The sequence below is a fragment of the Melanotaenia boesemani genome, chromosome 23 (genome assembly GCF_017639745.1).
Source record: "Melanotaenia boesemani isolate fMelBoe1 chromosome 23, fMelBoe1.pri, whole genome shotgun sequence".
NCBI classification, from domain to species: Eukaryota; Metazoa; Chordata; class Actinopteri; order Atheriniformes; family Melanotaeniidae; genus Melanotaenia; species Melanotaenia boesemani.
In genome coordinates this window covers 25,086,655-25,107,230 of record NC_055704.1, presented here as the reverse complement: position 1 = coordinate 25,107,230, position 20,576 = coordinate 25,086,655, and the positions used below count along the sequence as shown (strand labels likewise).

The window sequence follows — 20,576 nt, the reverse complement described above, 5'->3', positions numbered from 1 at the left end:
TGTACAGACATGAGCAGATGATGTGTACAAAATACCTTTGTTGCTATTTTATGACTCTAATATGTCAGCTCATTTGCATTTTCTGCCCTGTATCTTCTCCTATTCTTAAATGTGACTGTCTGTAAACCACAGCCCTAGTATTGTTTACTACACTATGTTTGGTTAGCTTCATAGCATAACTGCCTGAGTCATATTTTAGCTAAATAGTGATTACTGTCTAACTGTACCCTCTTACAATTGCTGATTGATGGTGCATAAAACCTTAAAATATGACTAGGCAATAATGCTTTGAGGCTAACAATTTAACTATAACTTTTCAAAGCTCTGCAAATGATTTAATTAGGAAAAGAGGAAAACAGAAAAGAAATAAATGGGCTTGAACTGGATTTGAAACACTCATGAAAGTGTGAAAGTTCCTCTAAAAGTTTGGAGTTGATTTCAAAGAAGAGAATAGAAGCTGCACCTTTCCTCAGAAACAGGATAAATGTATTTGGCCATCTACCTCAGTATTTTCTGATTGTAAATAAATCAGCCATCTTTTCAGAGCTGTTCGGCATTATTGTAGATGTGTAAGAATTAGTCAGCACAGAGCAAAATATTTAGAAACACATGTTTCTAAAATAGTCACGACTGTGTTCTTTGTTTATCCCTATTGTTATACATGAGCTACGCATATTTTATTCAAAATACGACATAAACAACATGTCAGATGTTGAATCTGAGATGTTTAATGTAAAATATGTGTTGATAGTGAATCTGATGGCAGCAACACGTCTGCAGAAAGTAGTTCCAGGGTGTAAAAAGTAGTTCCAGGGTGATGTTCGGCACGGTGTAAAAAGTAGTTCCAGGGTGTAAAAAGTAGTTCCAGGGTGATGTTCAGCACGGTAGAAAAAGTAGTTTCAGGGTGGTGTTCAGCATGGTGTAAAAAGTAGTTCCAGGGTGATGTTCAGCATGGTGTAAAAAGTAGTTCCAGGGTGGTGTTCAGCATGGTGTAAAAAGTAGTTCCAGGGTGGTGTTCAGCATGGTGTAAAAAGTAGTTCCAGGGTGGTATTCAGCATGGTGTAAAAAGTAGTTCCAGGGTGGTGTTCAGCATGGTGGAAAAAGTAGTTCCAGGGTGGTATTCAGCATGGTGGAAAAAGTAGTTCCAGGGTGGTGTTCAGCATGGTGTAAAAAGTAGTTCCAGGGTGATGTTCAGCACAGTGTAAAAAGTAGTTCCAGGGTGATGTTCAGCACGGTGTAAAAAGTAGTTCCAGGGTGATGTTCAGCACGGTGTAAAAAGTAGTTCCAGGGTGATGTTCAGCATGGTGGAAAAAGTAGTTTCAGGGTGATGTTCAGCATGGTGTAAAAAGTAGTTCCAGGGTGATGTTCAGCATGGTGGAAAAAGTAGTTCTAGGGTGATGTTTAGCATGGTGTAAAAAGTAGTTCCAGGGTGGTGTTCAGCATGGTGGAAAAAGTAGTTCTAGGGTGATGTTCAGCATGGTGTAAAAAGTAGTTCCAGGGTGATGTTCAGCACGGTGTAAAAAGTAGTTCCAGGGTGATGTTCAGCATGGTGGAAAAAGTAGTTTCAGGGTGATGTTCAGCATGGTGTAAAAAGTAGTTCCAGGGTGATGTTCAGCATGGTGGAAAAAGTAGTTCTAGGGTGATGTTCAGCATGGTGTAAAAAGTAGTTCCAGGGTGATGTTCAGCATGGTGGAAAAAGTAGTTCCAGGGTGGTGTTCAGCATGGTGGAAAAAGTAGTTCCAGGGTGGTATTCAGCATGGTGTAAAAAGTAGTTCCAGGGTGGTGTTCAGCATGGTGTAAAAAGTAGTTCCAGGGTGATGTTCAGCACGGTGTAAAAAGTAGTTCCAGGGTGATGTTCAGCACGGTGTAAAAAGTAGTTCCAGGGTGATGTTCAGCATGGTGTAAAAAGTAGTTTCAGGGTGATGTTCAGCATGGTGTAAAAAGTAGTTTCAGGGTGATGTTCAGCATGGTGTAAAAAGTAGTTCCAGGGTGATGTTCAGCATGGTGTAAAAAGTAGTTCCAGGGTGATGTTCAGCATGGTGGAAAAAGTAGTTCTAGGGTGATGTTCAGCACGGTGTAAAAAGTAGTTCCAGGGTGATGTTCAGCATGGTGTAAAAAGTAGTTCCAGGGTGATGTTCAGCATGGTGGAAAAAGTAGTTCTAGGGTGATGTTCAGCACGGTGTAAAAAGTAGTTCCAGGGTGATGTTCAGCATGGTGTAAAAAGTAGTTCCAGGGTGATGTTCAGCATGGTGGAAAAAGTAGTTCTAGGGTGATGTTCAGCACGGTGTAAAAAGTAGTTCCAGGGTGATGTTCAGCACGGTGTAAAAAGTAGTTTCAGGGTGATGTTCAGCATGGTGTAAAAAGTAGTTCCAGGGTGATGTTCAGCATGGTGTAAAAAGTAGTTCCAGGGTGATGTTCAGCATGGTGGAAAAAGTAGTTCTAGGGTGATGTTCAGCACGGTGTAAAAAGTAGTTCCAGGGTGATGTTCAGCATGGTGGAAAAAGTAGTTCCAGGGTGGTGTTCAGCATGGTGGAAAAAGTAGTTCCAGGGTGGTATTCAGCATGGTGTAAAAAGTAGTTCCAGGGTGGTGTTCAGCATGGTGTAAAAAGTAGTTCCAGGGTGATGTTCAGCACGGTGTAAAAAGTAGTTCCAGGGTGATGTTCAGCACGGTGTAAAAAGTAGTTCCAGGGTGATGTTCAGCATGGTGTAAAAAGTAGTTTCAGGGTGATGTTCAGCATGGTGTAAAAAGTAGTTTCAGGGTGATGTTCAGCATGGTGTAAAAAGTAGTTCCAGGGTGATGTTCAGCATGGTGTAAAAAGTAGTTCCAGGGTGATGTTCAGCATGGTGTAAAAAGTAGTTCCAGGGTGATGTTCAGCATGGTGTAAAAAGTAGTTCCAGGGTGATGTTCAGCATGGTGGAAAAAGTAGTTCTAGGGTGATGTTCAGCACGGTGTAAAAAGTAGTTCCAGGGTGATGTTCAGCATGGTGTAAAAAGTAGTTCCAGGGTGGTGTTCAGCATGGTGTAGCATCTCTTCTTCTAACATGTCTGGAAACGTCTGGGAAGTGAGGAGACCAGTTGCTGGAGTTTTAGGAGAGGAATGTTGTCCCATTCTGGTCTGATGCAGGATTCTAGCTGCTCTACAGTCCTGGACCTTGGTTGCTGGATTTCTGCTTCCATGATGCTCCAGATGTTGTGTACTGGTGAAAGGTCTGGACTGCAGGCAGGCCAGTTCAGCAGCCGGACTCTTCTCCTGTGAAGCCATGCTGCTGTGATGGATGCAGGATGTGGTTCAGCATCGTCTTGCTGAAATCTGCAAGGTCTTCCCTGAAAGAGATGTTGTCTGGATGGGAGCAGATGTTGCTCTAAAACCTCCATGTACTTTTCAGCATTGATGGAGCTTCACAGATGTGGAAGCTGCCCACGCCATAGGCACTAATGCAGCCCCATCCCATCAGAGATGCAGCTTTTCACCTGTCCACTGATAACAAGCTGGATGCTCCCTCTCCTCTTTAGTCTGCAAAAGAAAAAACTTTCAACAGCTTCTCATTGACTACGGTGTAAGTATTTTACATTTCATTTCAATGTTCCTTGTTTCCAGAACTCTTCAGGAGAAAGCTCAAATCAGTGGTGATTATGTATAAACTGATAGTTTTACATTCTGTAGTCCTTCCCAGACTTCGGTACATAATGAAAAGTGAAAGATTTATAAGCTCTATATACTTTCACTCTTCTTGGCCTCCATTCAGAAGCATGTCTCAACACATGTGCAGCCTGCTCTCTATTCAACCGTCATTAACTCCAACGCAAGGAGGCAGATTAATTCATGAGCTTTTCAGCAGGTGGGAGAGCAAGAAAGGTCAACATAACAGGAATGAATCACTCTAAGTGCCATTGTTTTCCACCATACTCTGCTTTTGTGGCTTTAATGATTTTACTGCCACTCAGAAAGTGTCCTTTAGTCTTAATCAAAGCAGATTTATTTTTGTCTCACCCTGCCAGCTGAACGGCTGTGGGTGTGGATACATTGCTTATGTTTGAATGTGATCAGGTTTATTTAGTTTTGGCACTGCCAGATGGTCCTGTTGGTGACTTCATGCTGCTGAATGTTTTATAGTATGCACTATAAGGCCTAAAATGCCTTTCACTGTGGCAGCAGGGTGGATTTAGAAGCCAGTGGGCTATTTTAGTGTCAGTGGGCAGAGTCATGTAGAGACTGGTATGTTCCAGTCGGTGAACAGCATTAGTTGCAGCATTTCCAACTATGTCTGCCTTCCACTGAATAAGTTATCTTTTATCTTCTTGATTATTAACAAAAACGCTCTTGACTTTGATCCTCTTTCATCCAGTTAAAAAACGCAAAGGAGAACCAGTTTACTACTGGATTGGATATTGAATGATGCCTCATACATTATGTGAAAACATGTGTCTTAGTTTTTAACCTGCATCAAACAGATTAGTAAAAGGTTGGGTAACCACAGCCACCATCTGAATGTATGGTGGATTAAATTACATTGTGTCCCAAATTATTCAGCTGATGATATTTTTGTTCATACTTAGTGATGTGAGTGACAGTAAATATTTTATTTATTTTAATTATCAAAAATGATATTAGATTATATAATAACCTTGTTTTATTGCACAAAACTTCAACTTTCAGAACATTAGTTAGGTTGTAAAAACTGAAAATGTACAAGTTGTATGTTTTTTTTAACACAGAGGAGACAATATTTCTAAAAACAAAACACAAAGGAACATTTTCCATGTTAACATGGACCGAGCTTGGAAGTCCTTGGATAGCTTCTGGAGACAGAATTTCCTCCCAACCTTGCTGTTTGGAGGTCTACTGCCCCCCCACCCTCACATCTTCCTTTAAGGCTGCTCCAGATGTTCTCATTAGGGTTGAGCTCAGGAGATGATGGAGGTCCCACCATGAGTTTTCCTCCTTTTGTATCCATAGCAGCCAGCTGGTGTTTCTGCATGACGGGTTGCAGCGTCATCTTTACTGCAGAAGGAACGTTTCTTCCTTTTTTACCACGACAGGACAAGCTCAGTTAGAAACTGAACAGATTTAGCAGAGGCCACCCTAAACAGCCCTACCATCTATCACTCAATATTCCAGCCCAGAACATCACTCCACCACCACCTTACTGATGCTGCAGTCTTGTTGGGACATGGTGTCCATCCACCATCCATCCAGACCTCCATCCATCTGGACCATCCAGTCTAGCACAGCATTCATCAGTGAATAAAACTGTTTGAAAACGAGTCCTCGTGTGTTTCTGAGTCCACTGCAAACATTTCTCTTTGTGATTATTGGTTAAGGGAGGCTGAAATTCACCTGCAGCCTCTGGAATATCCTGGTGGGGAGCTTCAGACACCTGCTGCTGCTCATCAGCGGCGTTTAATTAGCTGCTGACGGCGACTTTCCTTTACCTGAACAAACCGGTTTCCACTCTGAATCACTGTTTTTCTAACAGTACAATGATCTCAAAAGTTTTCATGGAATTTCCAATATTTTCATTCCTTTCTCCCGACATTGAATCATTTCACGCTTTTCATCTGCAGAAAAATCATTTTTTCTCCAGAAAACTGGGACTGTATTAATAACGTGGAACAACCTCCTTCAGGAGTTTCTCTTTAATGAAGCTCACCTGGAAACTAAAGATCAAACCTGTCTGAGATTGTTATCAGTGGTCCGAACAGTTAACAACACAAGATAAATCTAACAAAGAAAAACTAAAACCCAAATCATTCCTACATGCAGAATCATCTGGAACGCATCTAATGTTAATGTAACCTGAACCAGCGGTGAACGCTCCGGTTTTTGTCTTTTACTCCTCTGTTATCAATAATTATTTATGAAAAAGTCATTTTACTGTTCTTTGTTAAAGTGGAGTTGAAGAAGCCTCTGACTGAACACACTTGATTGTTTGATCGCTCTGTTATTTAAGGGGGTTTGTAGTGTTGGTCATGATGTTGAGCAACTTTTACATGATCAGCTCCAGACTAATTCCCATAGCAGTCAGACTTCTTCTTAAGTTTGTTGAGTTTCTTTGAGTCTCTGGGGCCTGAGCAGACTTCACGTCCACCACTGACTGCAGGAGGCAGCTGGAGGGGACATGGAGGTCTCAGTCGTCCTGATATGTGGGATGAAATGCTGGCTAAGATTTTTTAAGATTCATGACTGAGGTGCTGGATGACAGTTTAAAGGTGGGATGGGGCAGCTTTTTCTCCTTACACCAGATGTTTGCAGTTTATGTCCATTCGAGGGCGTATCATTAGAAAAATGGAGGTGATGCTCTCCTCTCAGAAGATGATATAACTAATCATTAAACCAATCATAGACATTAATGTAGTCTTTCTGTATGTGGCCTACAGACTGTGTTATAGCCCTAAAGAGTTTCTTCAGCCCCCACCCCCTTTTAGCTTACAGTCTAAGGTTCCCAATGACGATCAGGGAAGAAACGGTTTAAACTCATTAGCGTTTCCTCTTCAACTCGTCAGGGATTTGGGATCTTATTCTGGGCATTAGTTGGGTTTTGGAAAGCTCAGTCTGCTCCCGCTTGTAAACAACTCTTCTGTTGGCATGGTAACTCATAACAGATGCTAAAAGTGTGCGGATTACAAGGAGAAAGCAGGACAGCTTTCAAACCAGTGGGAAAGGATTTCTCAAGAATTAGTGTGTTGCAGAATAAAAAGTAGGAGTACGGTACTTTCTAGAATATTTTTATTTTATTTCAGTGACACTGCTGCCAAGCAGAAAAGCAATCTCGAATGTTTTGTCTGAACACTTTGTGCTGCATTTTCTGACTTTCATTGTTATTTAAAGCTGAAACAAGAAAAGTTGAATCAGATTTTTTATGCGGTTTAATAAATATGGACATTTTGTCTTATTTAAATTTGCAGGTGACTAAATACTTGTACTTTGAGAGTTAGCCAGACGTTTAGTCTTCATGGTAAAAATGAAATATGAACTGTCAGAGCAGCTGTAGACTTACTGAAAGTCCTTTTTCAGCTGACGAGGTGAGTGACCCATCCATCTACTGTATGGTCATGGTGTTAATGTGCCTTCTCTTCCTTCTCCACCATGTTTTTATTGTTAATAAGCTGCTTATTGCTCCCACATCCTCCATCCTTTCTGACAGTGCCACTGACTTTTGATAGAGTGCTTATGCATGTATTATTCATTTGATTGACTCTCTTTAATCTCCTCACAAGTGGAATAAATGAATCATTTTAGAAATCCTGTCATTTGCATTCTGTTCGGGGAGTTTTGGTGATGCCGTTTGGGGTGTATTATATGAGCCAGAGGAGTCAGTTTGAAAGGTAAAGTAAAAAAAAATGCTGAGAGCAAACGAACCCGACTTTGCTCACAGCCAAAAGAAGAATTCAGTGAGGCTGATATTCAACACCAGTCTGTGGTTTTTATGGACCACCATAAAAACCACACTGAAAAAGAAAATATGGCATGAGATGATTTCTGTGACGGGGTAATTGGATTAAGCCTGGTGTAAAACGGAGAGTCTGGCCTTTTCCCACTCTGTCTCCACGTGTCCCCCCCCCCCTCACCTCACAGCCATTAAACTCTATATGAAGAGAAACCTAATTGCATGGCTGAAAGTGGCAACAGTGAGCACTATTTAAAGGATCCAATTAAAGTTTGCAGCAGCGTTCTGGTGAGGGATTATTTGTGGAGGTGGAATTTGATCTGTCGCACAGAGATGGCCAAACATTGGCTGAAGAATGGTTGATAGGAGGGACTTAGGAGCAGTTCAGGTAATTGGATCCTAAATTAATGGACACTTGTATCAAAGAAGGAAAGAAATACAATTAAGTGAAAGTGTTAGAGATTGTATGGTAATGGAATGAGGGAAAGACACTATACAAGTCCTGTTTGATTTTATTTTATATACTCTAAAAGTTTGTTTTAACTGGACGTGCTGAGCTGTTACTAAAGAACAGGTTTAGTTTGACTCGTGTTTCCTGCTGTTTCTCAGTAAGTGACCATGAAATCCGCTGGACAGATGAGGGAAGAAACATTTTCTCTTTTGTTTGTTGTGAGACAAACATGATTGAATTCTTAGCACATCATAGGAGTCAAAGTGAGGATCTGGGGCTTAACAAGAAAAAAAAACAAACAAAACAAGCATAAAGTTCAGTCTAATGAGCTCTTGCATTTTAAATGTGCCCATTAAAGCTGTGTCTGCACCACTGCAAGCACAGCAGGGTTAAGTTCCATTTAAAGGAAAATCCGTAGTTTTAAACCTCAGCACCGTTAAACTTCTGAATTATTAATAGGGTTAAAAAATTTTGGGCCCAGTTCAAGTGCTGAGTGAAATCTCTGCAACTGACAACCGTTTAACCGCTGTTACATAATCCAGCTGGCAAATATCTGTCACGCTGTTTTTTTCTTTTTGTTTGTTTTTAGGCATAGGTTTTTTCTCCAGATGTCTCAGAAAGTTATGGGAAGGATTCCCACAGCATTTTGAGATAAAATCTCATGGGAAGGGAGCTGTTGCAGGAAGATAGTAGCACAGACAAGAGTGAAAGTAGAGAAAGCTTCCTGAGGAGGCTGGAATTATGTTACAGCAGTGGTTCTCAAACTGGGGGGCGGGTCCCCCGGGGAGGTGCGGCAACATGACGGGGGGTGCATGGGATTGGGAAAATGTAGCAGACAAAGTAATGTTTTGACAACTTGGGATCTTGGAAACACACTCCAGACCAGTAGGTGGCACTAATGCACCCGTTTGTTTTGCCAACCACCAAAAAAGGAGGAAGAAGAAGAAGAAGAACAACAACAACAACAAATCAAACGGAGAAAAGAAAGAGAGATATAGTGGGATGGCTGGGATGAAAGAAGGCAGATATCTTGATCTTGCTTTAACAATAAATGCATTTCTTCTTACTTCTTCCTCACGTCTTCTTATTAGTATAGTAAGTTACATAGAAGTTATATAGTTATAGTATATATATATATATATATATATATATATATATATATATATATATATATATATACACATTTATACCTGGTCCCCTCGCTCTGTGTATATATGGTGGGGGGTTCATTCCTCCAAAGGGGGCGTGGTAGAAAAAGTTTGAGTAGCGCTGTGGTAGAGTCCGATTAAAAAGCAGTGGGTCATATTCATGCACATTTCCAAACTATGATGACAGAATGATGCGCCAGGCTTTCTGAAGCTTCACCAGACCACTTCTGAGGCTGAGGAGGAATAAAAAACCCTTTACTGTAAATTGGACCGGATCCCAGATCTGTAAAAGCCCACACTTCTAATTGAAGGTGGACTGGTGTTTGATGCTGGTTACACCGACTAGTTAGAGAAACAACCCCCGAAACAGTCATACAGTTAAAGTTGCTGCATCACAGACAAAAGCTAAGACTCAGAAATTGGTCCTCTAGTTCCACTGTCCTGCAGGTTTTAGAGGTTTTCTGCTTCAACACACCTGATTTAAATTAATGGCTCATTTACAAACTCGTGCAGAATAAAACAAGCCATTGGAGATCCATTTACTCTGAATCCAGTGTGTTGGAGCAGGGAAACATCGAAAACCTGCAGGACAGTGGGCTCCACCGACCAGATTTTCTTGTTCCTGTTGTAAACTTTGTACAAAAAGTAAAGAAATGTGTATTTGCTTGGTTATTTCTCCCCCTCAATGGTAGTTAGTGACACAGCTAACACCGATGTAATAACGAGGAATGCTTGTCGTCAGGGGTAACATCTATTGTTTGTTAGCATCTTTATTTTCAGTGTCGAGTGAATGGTGAAGTGTAACTGTACCGCTCAGTGGGAACGCATCATTGTGCATGGCTGGAAAGCCTTTTTAGTCACATTTATAACAAGGTATAACTTGTAGCTTAGGGTATAACTTGTGCATCTGTGGAATGAGCAGCACAGTTAAACGTGTGGATAGTCACCCTAAAAACGTGCTGAAATCGCCTCTAGAATTCTCCTGATTTCATGTACTTTTTATATATAGAGCTGAATGTGGATCTTCTTTACTCATTTTCAATTTAAAGGATGTTTCCCTTCTTAATTTCAACCTTCAAAGCTCTACAACCTGCTGATCGATCCTCCAGCTGTAATGAATTGCATTGTTATGTCATGGTGAGACCTCTAATTTGATCTATCTCCAAGTCTAAACTGACATTAACTATGCTAGATCGCTGGTGCCCCCGAGTACTATCCCTCATACTGTACTACCAACGATTTCTCAGGAAGGGTAGTGTGTGACACTGGGAAGTAAATTTTGATGGATAGCTTACCCTTTAGGTGATCTACAGTGGTTTTCCAGGCATTTATAGCCCGCCCAGGAGGTGTGAAGACTCTGATAATCCACAGAAAGAGGACCACAGCGTCAGGCTTAGGTCGATCAGAATGTTCAGCTGATGTTGGAAAGTTTTGTTGAAATTTTTCAGAACATACCTGGTATTTCTTGCCTGTGAGTTAAGCGTATGGATGTCAGGAGAAAGCGCAAAGGACTTGTAACGGTGGTCTCTATAGATGGAAGTGAAAAGGTGAAGCAGAGTTCTTCTCCACGTCTCACTTGCTGAGCTGCTGTAGGTCCAATAGCAGGAAAGGGCCAGAGGTGACAGCAGTCTGAGATAGCTTACCCTTTTATATTAAAAGGCCAAGATGTCTCTGTATGAGATGATTACCACCTTGTGGAGTGGGATGATTATTCCAGCCTCGGTGACCCATCAGGTTGCTAGTTCAGATCTTTCACCTGATCCTAAGAGGTAGCATAAAGATTGTCTCTAGTGACGGCGCACCTGTTGATGGCGTCGGGCTGCAGGGGCGGATGCTGCAGGGTAGCTGTGTTGAAATGAGGCTTGATGGGATACATGTTGTTCTGCTGCCCACTCTGAGACCTCAGGCAAAGCAGTCATGGGCGGTTAGAGATGAATAAAGCGGCGTGGGTCGTCCCGACAGATTGTGTCATTGTTTGTCATTGCAGTGTGCTCGAGCCAGCGTGGTCCTGGCTGGGGGGTGGGGGGTGGGGATTAGGCTGACACAGCAGCATGTTCACGTCTCTGATCACTGAAAAACACTCAGGGCCACATATTCAGATGGATGACATCAGCTTTGCCCTCATCTCTCTGTAGCTCTGCCTTCTCTGTTCACCCTGCTCGCTGACGGTGGGCTCTGATGCTGAGAAAATCTTTCCTGTGATTCCTTTAATATGTTTTTGGGCTGTGTCTTGGTTATTGTTTGGGACTACTTCAGCATTTCATCAGTCTCCGCCACCTGCAAACATGATGGCTTTTATCCACATGGAAGCTAAGATCCACAAGAAGACAAAGGAGTTCTTTGTGGTTGGAGGAGTAAGAAGAAGCACTAGAAGGATTTACTGACATCTTACGACTGAGATCCAAGCAGCAGTAGAAGAGCTTGCTGCGATTCAGATTTCAATGATAACAGGTTGCATGATGACATCCCTGTGTAGGGGTAGGTGTTTTTATACGTGTTGCATTTACCGTCTTTCCAAAGTTCATGACATGAGTGGCAGAATCTTGTAAAGGCTTGTGTTCATCTTAATGTCAACTTTGGGGTTTTGCTATCATGTTTAGTGGTTTAAAACACAAGACGCCCAGTCATGAATCTGTGGTGTTTGACTCAGGACCTGATACTCAGGACACTTTTTTTTTTAAAAAAAAACCTTTTTCCAATATCAACTAAGTTGGTGAATATATTCTTAGGTGATTTCTGGAATGTTTGCTGCATCTAAACATAGATGAACAATAAAAAAAAAATGTTCCTCAATGGTAAATTATGAAGACTTTGAAGATCCCATCATCTACAGTCTGAATCTTTTCTATATGAAAAGATTCAGAGAATCAGAAGGAATCTCTGTGTGCAGGGGAAAAATGCCAAAGCCCATTTAATATGTTAAGAGTGTGATTATTTTTATTTTAACACGTAAAAACATGTGTTAAGGTGTTTTTATTTTATAGATGAAAGATTTGTTGTGGACCAGCGATTTTACTGGACTACTTGGTCGCTTGCTGATGTAACAGGACCTTTTTTGTTGTGGTATCATCTTCTACTGTGCACACCATCAATACATATTTGCAAAATATTTTAATTATTCTTTTACATTTTCTTGAAGGGTTCAAATAAAGACTTCAGATTAAAAATAGAATTTTCTTCTCAGATTTCTTGGATCAGGCTTTAAAGGGTTAAAGTCTTAAAGTAGTCCCTTCAGTCTCATGAATTTTCCTTAAAAGTTTTTAAACTCATGTTGAATGCCAGATTTGCTGAGCTCCTTAAAACTTCATGAAGTGAAATTTGTTGTTTAGCAAGCTGTAAAAATCTGATTGTTTAGCTGTTTTGGTGCATTTTCAGACCATCTTTCCACGTTCTGACGGAGAAAACTGCAGCTGCTGTTCGGCGGCATGCTGAGGTTTCTGCTCCAGCTTGAGACACTCGTGGGATTAATTGGACTTGTGTGACTTTTTTTTTAACGTCTTGTGCTGCAGTAGGATTTGAGAGCTCTTTTGGATTTATGGGAAATATAAATTCAGTTTAGAAAAAACTCAAATATAAATGTTGTGTTTGTCAAGCGGAGAGAAAAGGCCATTTTGAGCAGACGTTTTATTTATTAAAAGGATCTAAATTTTCCTCTTCCTCCGTTTATCAGCCGTCCAGTCAGATGCTGTCATCAGTAGTTGTCTGTTGTTGCGCTGCAGGAAGTCCACCAGGTGGGGGGGGGGGGGGTCAGTGTCTGGCACTCTAATCTATCCCACATTACTGGCTGTCAATAAACAACACAATCATTCTCACTGAACTCGAATAAACCTAGAAATCTAATTTAGTGGACTTTCACACAAAGAAATCCACATCTTTGGTTGCAATCCAGCGGAGTTCGGTGCTCGCTCTGCCAGCGAAGCCAAACATTCAGTTTGATTAGTCTGTAAAGCTGATATGAAGTTTCATCTTCCACACAGTGAAAACAGCTGCATCCTCTGCACCTCCTGCTCCGCATACTTTATTACTGCTTAAATGATATGTAATTAGACGTTATTAAGTCCCTGCTCTACATCATCAGTGGAAAGAGTGAAACAGCAAATCGCTGTATTTGCTGTCTATGAAGGCAAAGTGCAGTGAAAGCAGCTTTCTGTGGTGCGGTGCAGCCCTCCAGCCATCCATTTACCCACAGTGGACAGGCAGGCAGGAGCTGAATGGGAAACTAATCCATCCCTCTAATGCAGAGGCATTACAGCTGCCCATCACTTCCTAATTGGCTAATGGCTAGATTAGAATAGCTACAATAGGCCTTGCTGACACCATCTTGGCTGGTCGTTAAAAATAGTTTTGGGGTGTAAAAGGGCTGGACCGGCCTCACACATCCGGCCTGAAGCTATTGTCCACAAAACCGGTCTGTTGTAACAGCACAAAAAGGCCCGGTGTGCTCTGCTGGAGCCTCTAAGCAGGCCGTAAGCTAGATAATCTTTAACCGGACCTCTGAGCACCAGCAGATCTAATGCACCTGAACTTCATAAGCAGCACAATAAACATGGAAGTTCATGCAGGAGCTTCAGCAGCTGCTGTTGTAAAGGCTGAAATAAATCCAAGCAGATGTACCACAGTATACCGTATCCACACTGATGCAGTCAGGGCTTAGGGATTGCTTCATGCATGTGAGATTTGATTTGGTGGAAGCTGCAGTAGTTGATAAATGCTTTTTCAGTCTTGTTGTGTATCTGTTTTTATGCTGCTACCTAGACTGCAACCTTTCTTGTACACCTTTAACACGTACTGCACCATCTAGTTCAAGGCAAGCATTCAATAAATGGTTAACAAGGTCTTCATTTTGCAATTTGTTCATTTAACCTCAGGTCCTGTACACAGGGCAGCATGCGATCCCTCAGTACAGAATATCTTTGCACACACTAAAAAGCAGCAACCCTAACATGCAGCATGCCGCAATGACGGGAGAAACTCAGCTAAAGACTCCACCAAGCATCGGCATCCAAACCAGAAACAATTCAAACCCCGAGCACTTTTATGGAAATGTAAGAAAAGCTTTCGAGCTTCTGTTAATTTATCCATTTCAAGCAAAACCAAGCAAACAAGGAGTCACATGACAGCAGAGACTCTGCTGGTTCCAGAGACGTCTGTCTCGTCACTGTGGGACTGAAACTCTGGAGCTAGCAGCCAGAACCAGAAACCAGGTCTTACTGTTTGTTTCATTCCACCCTCAGAAGCACTCAGTAGGTAACTTTACTAGGTAGCTTCCATGGAGATGAAGGAGGTTTATAGTGAAGGATTCACTCTTCCTATCAGAGACTATCTTGGGCTTCACTTCTTTCTGGATCCTCTTGGTGTTTCTAAGGTGAATGTGGGGCTATCCATCATCATCATCATCATCAGCTGTTCCAGGTTAATTTATGCTGACACAGTAACACTGACAGCGTCTTCTGTAGTCACGTGTCTCAGCTTTCTGTACAGACCAAGGTTACGCATACAGCCCGTGTAGTTGTGAAGATTTACTTTGTTTATTTTGAGTCATTTCAGACAGGAGGCAAAAAAATTGCCTCATCAAGAAGTGGTTAAGCAAAATAAAGAGTTTACCTGGACAAGTTTTGAGTCTGCATACAAAAACTGTCTAAATATCTCACAAAAAACACTGCTGTGTGCATTTTGTTTCCATATGAGAGTAATTCATCCATCAGCGATGACAAAGTACACGTCTCTCTTACTAAAAGCAGCGTTTCTAAGAAATGATGCCTGTCAAGGTAACCGACATGTTTCATATTCAGAGCTGTTTTGTACAGTCTCAGCTGTTTTAAACCTCAGGATGGAGCGGCTTTAGCGAGACGAGGCCACATTTATTCCTCAGACTGTCTCTGCTTTTTTATATTCTCCATAAAGATGCCAAACACTTACCTTTAAGCCCATGAAATGCACTTAAATCATATCTCTGCTCAGCCATGCATTACCTCTCTTATGCCTTTTATCCTTTTCCCTGTATTCAGTAAGATTTCTGCTGTTCATTCAGCAAATTCAAATCAGTTTAAGACAAAAGTTTGTGTCACACCTCATAGTTTTATTTAGTTTTTTTACACTTCACTATGTAGCTGTTTGAAAAGGATTTGTTTGAAAGCTTGTGTTTTGATCTTTTCCTCGAGCTCAGTGCAAACACTTTGCATCCCGATCATGAATACACAACACAATCTGTGTGTGTGATGCTTCAGGATATTCTCTGGATGTAAATCCTTTGTTTCAAACAGAGGCCAATCTTTTTGCTTTCCAGAGATTGTCTGAGTCCCTGTTGAGCCTTTTTACATTTCCTGCAGTCAAGTTCAGATTGTTGCTCAGGTTGCAGTGATTTTACTTTCCAGTGAGCAGCTGTGAGGCCGAACACAGAGGTCACACATTTAAGCTGGTGTGTTTTATTAACACACAGCTCTGAGCCACGTTAATGCATTCTGTAGGAGCACGAGTCCCAGTGTGAACATCCTACAGACTGGAGAGTAGCTGCCTACGCTACACCCTAAATCACTCTGATCCAAAACTCCTTCCATTCACAAGCACTCATTTCCAGTCTCCTGACGCCATCATTGTTCACATTTTTTTTTTTTTGTGCTGTTTTTTTGTACAGTTTTGCTGTTTAGCATCTAGATTACAAACCATGACTATCTTCCATAAACTCACAAAGAAAGCAAAGATAACTTGAGCTTTTCCATTATCTGTATGTGTTGCTCTACAAGCTTTGAAGATTCCCACAGGCCCTGCAGTATAGAGGTGGATTCATACCTTTCATTAACAATGTGCCCAAGTGCTGATGTGAATGCTGTTGTGCATGAATTAATCATAGCTTATCCTGTCATATTTTATCTGTTGCAGCATCACTGAACTATACCATGCATAATCAAGCCATAGCATGCTTTAATTATACAGCATACTGAGTTCAAATCATGTTCATTCATCTGTTTGCCTCTATTGTTGTGAATTCCCTTCTTTTTCTTCCCAGTGTTAAATAATTTTCCCCATCAGCTGATTACTCATTACCTGTGTTGCATCAACTCATCACTGACACTTGGTCTGTCGTCTTCTTTTCCTTCTCGCTGCAAGGAAATTTCTCTTAATTCAAGCTTTCTTGGCTTTTGTTTTTCTGAGGCTTTCCCTCATGATCTTCAGCTTTTTGTATTGTATTTTCTGTATTTTCACCTTTTTTCTGCCTTGTGAGTTTTCATACTTCCTGCCTCCCTCCACGAACTTTCACCTGTAATAAAGACTCAGACTCTCAGACTTAATCTTCCTCCCGTCGGCTGCTTGTAGGTCATCCATCTCTGAACTTGGTACAAATGAAAAAGTTGATACTTTTCAGCAAACTGCTATCAACAAATCAGTTTATTTGAATTTAATAATAGATTAATTAATCATACAAGGGTAAAGGTGCTCCAAATTAACAAGTACATTTTCTACTCATCATAACAGGCAAGAGAAAAGTTTTTACCAGCTGGATCAACTGATAAAACTCTCTGAAACCAAATTTATGTGTGGAATCGCCCACCAAATACCACGAGTCAAAGAGGAATTCATGCCAGAAGCAAGGCAGAGAGAAGAGGGGAGGAAATTTCAACCAATTCTCCCAAGATAAGAAATATGAAATTAGCTAACAAAATGGACACTAACAGGGACACGGAAGGAATATAGAGAAGAAGCAGCAGGTCCCTGACTAGTGTATACGCTGCGTTAAATTGTATGAGCAGATCAAGACCACAAATATGAAGAAAGTTAAAAGGCAGAGGTGCTCAAGCTCTCATGTGGCATCATCAGCTCAGTCGTTGCTAGGTTACGCATTCAAGCCAGACACAACACAGCGATGAGCTACAGCGTTTGGTCCGAGATCCGGAGGTCACTCCTACCAGCAGTTACTGACTTCTAGAGCAAGACTTGAATGACTAATATTTCTAATTGGAAAAAAACTACAACATTACAGTTTCCTACGTGGGATAAATAAAGTAAATTTCATTCATTAATGTGTCCAAATGTTTGCACATTCGTGTGTTGAGCTGCTAAAACAAACTGCTTTAACATCTGTTTGCTGCAGGGTTTGTTTACTTGTTTTCACCCCAAATTATAAAACCTGTTTGTGCAAACAGCCGCACCTATTTTCAGCTTCCTGCTCTCCTGAGCTGACCCAGAAATCCACCTAAAGGCTGTTGAGAACACAAGCTAAACAGTGGACAACCCTGTAATGAAAGCTTTGTACATGCAGTATAATGTTTCTGCTTGAAAGCAAAATCTTGTGCATGAGAAGTTATTTTATTTGCTCATGACTCACATACTGTGTGCTTAAAAGTGATTGGTGTTGTTGTAAGTCCCCCAGTAGAAGATACTGCTAAATATAGTTCGGCAACATCAAAGGTCTTCTTTGTGTGTGAGGGAGGCTAATCTGACGGGTACACAAGCCCCCATGCAGCCAGACACAATCAGGAAGCTCGGTTCTTGAGGTGCGACAGGAACACAAACGGTTTTTAGACAATCGTTTCTCCAACAAACAAGGCTCCCCACCGATCATTTGCTCTTCTAAGCTCGAACAAATCACTCCGCCTGCGGGTTCCAGTTTGATGTGTTTTACTTTGAAGGTTCATACTTTCCTGAGCAGGATGGGAAAGTGCACACAGGGTTCATATTGTTCCACGACTCTCTGCACAACTCCAGTTTCTGATTACAGATTTTTTTTTACATCAGCTATAGAAGGTTCCAGTTTCTGATCGATGCTTCATAGGTCAGTGGTTCTCACACTTCGGGGGTGGTCATGGAGGCACTGCAGGTGGAAGAGGACTATCAAGTCAAATCAAGTAGATCTGCCGGATGGTGCTGGGTGGATCTTTATTTAACTGGAAGTAAACATGACATTTACTTAAACTAAATTTATAGAAAAAAGGGACAGTGTGCATTGTAACTGGCTGATTAGAGGAGTATTTAACTTCCTCTATTATAGTAGAATGAATGAATAAATGCTGAATTCTGTACATGTGAAGACAAATAAGAGCAAACAGCAAACTAAGAAAAAATGTACAAAATCTAATCCTGCTGCACGATGTCCCTGTTCTACAATGTTTTCTTTCTCCACAGTTTAGTCAGTTAGTGGTCGATTTCTCTTATAATTACTCTCATTTTTTACAGTAACTGGTAGCTGGTCACTAATATTGGCCAAAAATATTTGGGGGTGTTGGAAGGGTTTCCTTTTTTTTGAAGGGGGGGGACAGCCAGACCATCACACAGTTTAAATTTTAACAGCAGATTTAGTTTATTTGTCCTGAAATTAACCTAGTAGTCCTAGTAGCCGGGATCAGTTTTAACAAGTGCATCCAAATGTCAACACTTCAAACGAAACAGTGGTGAGCTTCCTCACCTCTGCACATCTGTCCAGTTGTGTAAAGGGAGCAAAGTTGTCTGAATGTTGTTGCTTAAAGTTTCAGACCATAAAGATGGCCGACTTTTCTGCAGGTTTGACTGAAGCAGATGTCTCTTAGCGGCCTGGAAGGGAGGCTAACTCTGCAGGGGTGGCTCATTGTTTTCAATAAAGCTCTTTTTTAAATTTATTTTGATCATGTATTTTTCTGTTATTTGTCTAAATCTACCTATTGTTTGATATGTTTCCATGTTTTCACTGCAGCTGATCCATAACTGAACCCTCTCGTAAAGAATCGGTGAAGTTTGTTCACGTTTGCTCCTCTTAGACTGAATTTACTCTCCTTCAGTTGGAAAAACCTTTGGTTGCTTTGGTAATTGATCATGTTTAACTTTGCACATGATTTGAATCATATTAAAATTGGTCTTCAAATTTCAGTATTTTCAGTTTGATGAACATTGAGTTTTGAGTGGATTAAGTGATTCTACTTACAGGTGTTAGTACAACTACTACTAAATAGATTTTATGATCTTCCAGATCTTTGCTTCAAGATATCTTCTCTAACGGGACCTTCTTAAGTTTAATTAAAAACCCCTTGTATGCTACAGACAGTTTAACAAGTGTGTTTTATGGGTTTGCTTGTAGTGTGAACAGCACTCAACCCGGTCAACAGCTGGGGGGTAAAATGCTGCAAAATCACAGCTCGGATCGGTTTTAACAAGTTCAGTTAGCTCGCAGCTATGAGAAAACATCCAGGAAGTAGTTGGTACCGCAGTTTAACATCAGAAACATTTTGACGCACTAAGTTTTAGTAACTGGATCAGAGATAATTGTCCTGTCAGGAAGCTTGACTTAAACAGCTTCTTACCAGAGGAAATTATTCGTGTCCCTCCCCTGTGTTGCAGCCAGCTGGCAGGACCGGAGCCTCCTGTCAGGGCGTCCTCCATGTGCTGTCAGCTCCATGCAAATTGACTAGATTTCACCTTTTGGTGTCCAAATTGCATCACTTACCTCCCAAACTGGTACTTTGCCGTACCTCCCTCCCATCTGAAAGCACGTAGTCGTCTCAGCTGTGCTGGAAAAGGGAATAAAGAGGGCATGTAATGAACAGAGCTGGGTCAGGGTTGGCGGTTCAGCCCGGGTATTTTGTAATTCTTCCTGAGAAAGGACAAAAAAAACGTCTTTGCCTGAAATCTCCTGTCATTTGGCAGCACTCTGACTCTTCTCTTGTTACTCCCACAGGTACCACCAGGCAGCCGAAGGAGGGAGAAGTCCCAGGGGTGGATTATAATTTTGTCACCGTTGACCGGTTCATTGAGTTGGAGAAAAGCAGAGCCCTGCTGGAGAGTGGAACATATGAAGGTAAGAATCCAGTTAACACATTAATGGACGCTGCCATTCCTCGTTGTGATATTTCTACTTTTTCTCTGACAAAATGCTCCCATCATCCGTCTTGTAGCCCTTTGGAGAAGATAACGTCATCACTCATGAAAGACACTCAAAAGAATCTTTAAATTGTGAAAGAGTGAAAACCCAGCAGCTGTTCAGATTTTTAATCAGAACAAACAGGCACATTTCCTCTCTGCTGTGGATTTTAAACTACTCCCAAAATGCAGCTGCTCCGCCTGACCACCTCCAGCTCTCAGGAGACCCCTGCCATTATAGTGATAGCACATAGCAGCTAACGTTCTCCTCCTCCACCTAACTTCTTTCTCCTGCTGCCAATCCAGGAAGGAGGAAGGAAATGCATTTTAGTATCGTTGCAAAGATCTTTTCAGAGATGGGAGCTGGAGGCACAGCTTCTTGTGCATGGTTGGATGCTTCTCTTTCAGCATTTTATTTGGGTTAATAATTTAATTGCCAATTAGATGTAGAAAAAAAGGAGAAGGAATCTATTTTAAATGGAAGATTAGTTAGAATTCGGTGGCTGGTACAGCAGAGATTTGTTGGAAGACAGAAGAAAAAACTCAGGTTTAAATCTGTGATCTGCTCTGCTTGATTTTATTTCTCTCACTGTAAATTTCCCACATGCACAACTAATTTGAATTAAGTGAAACGTTTCTTCAGCTTTACTATTTTTGTTGTTTCCTTGCAGCTGTTTTAGAGTTTTTTTCTCTAATTCTTGGCCAGGTTGTTTAAAATAATCCATCCTTTTTTTTCACATTTGATATTTCCTCCAAGAACACCTG

General features: G+C 41.2%; 1 protein-coding gene across 12 annotated transcripts in view; it reads left to right on the top strand.

Moving 5' to 3' along the window:
* The window catches only part of magi2a (membrane associated guanylate kinase, WW and PDZ domain containing 2a), a 265,202-nt gene that overhangs the window by 148,468 nt on the left and 96,158 nt on the right, over positions 1 to 20,576 (top strand). For all 12 annotated transcript variants that reach the window (XR_006009256.1, XR_006009257.1, XR_006009258.1 and 9 more), the window contains one exon: positions 19,630 to 19,749. Coding sequence is in view for 9 of the 12 variants with exons in the window: in XM_041977298.1 (XP_041833232.1) it covers positions 19,630 to 19,749 (120 nt within the window). In the remaining 3 variants the exon portion in view is untranslated. The remainder of the gene's footprint in view (positions 1 to 19,629; positions 19,750 to 20,576) is intronic.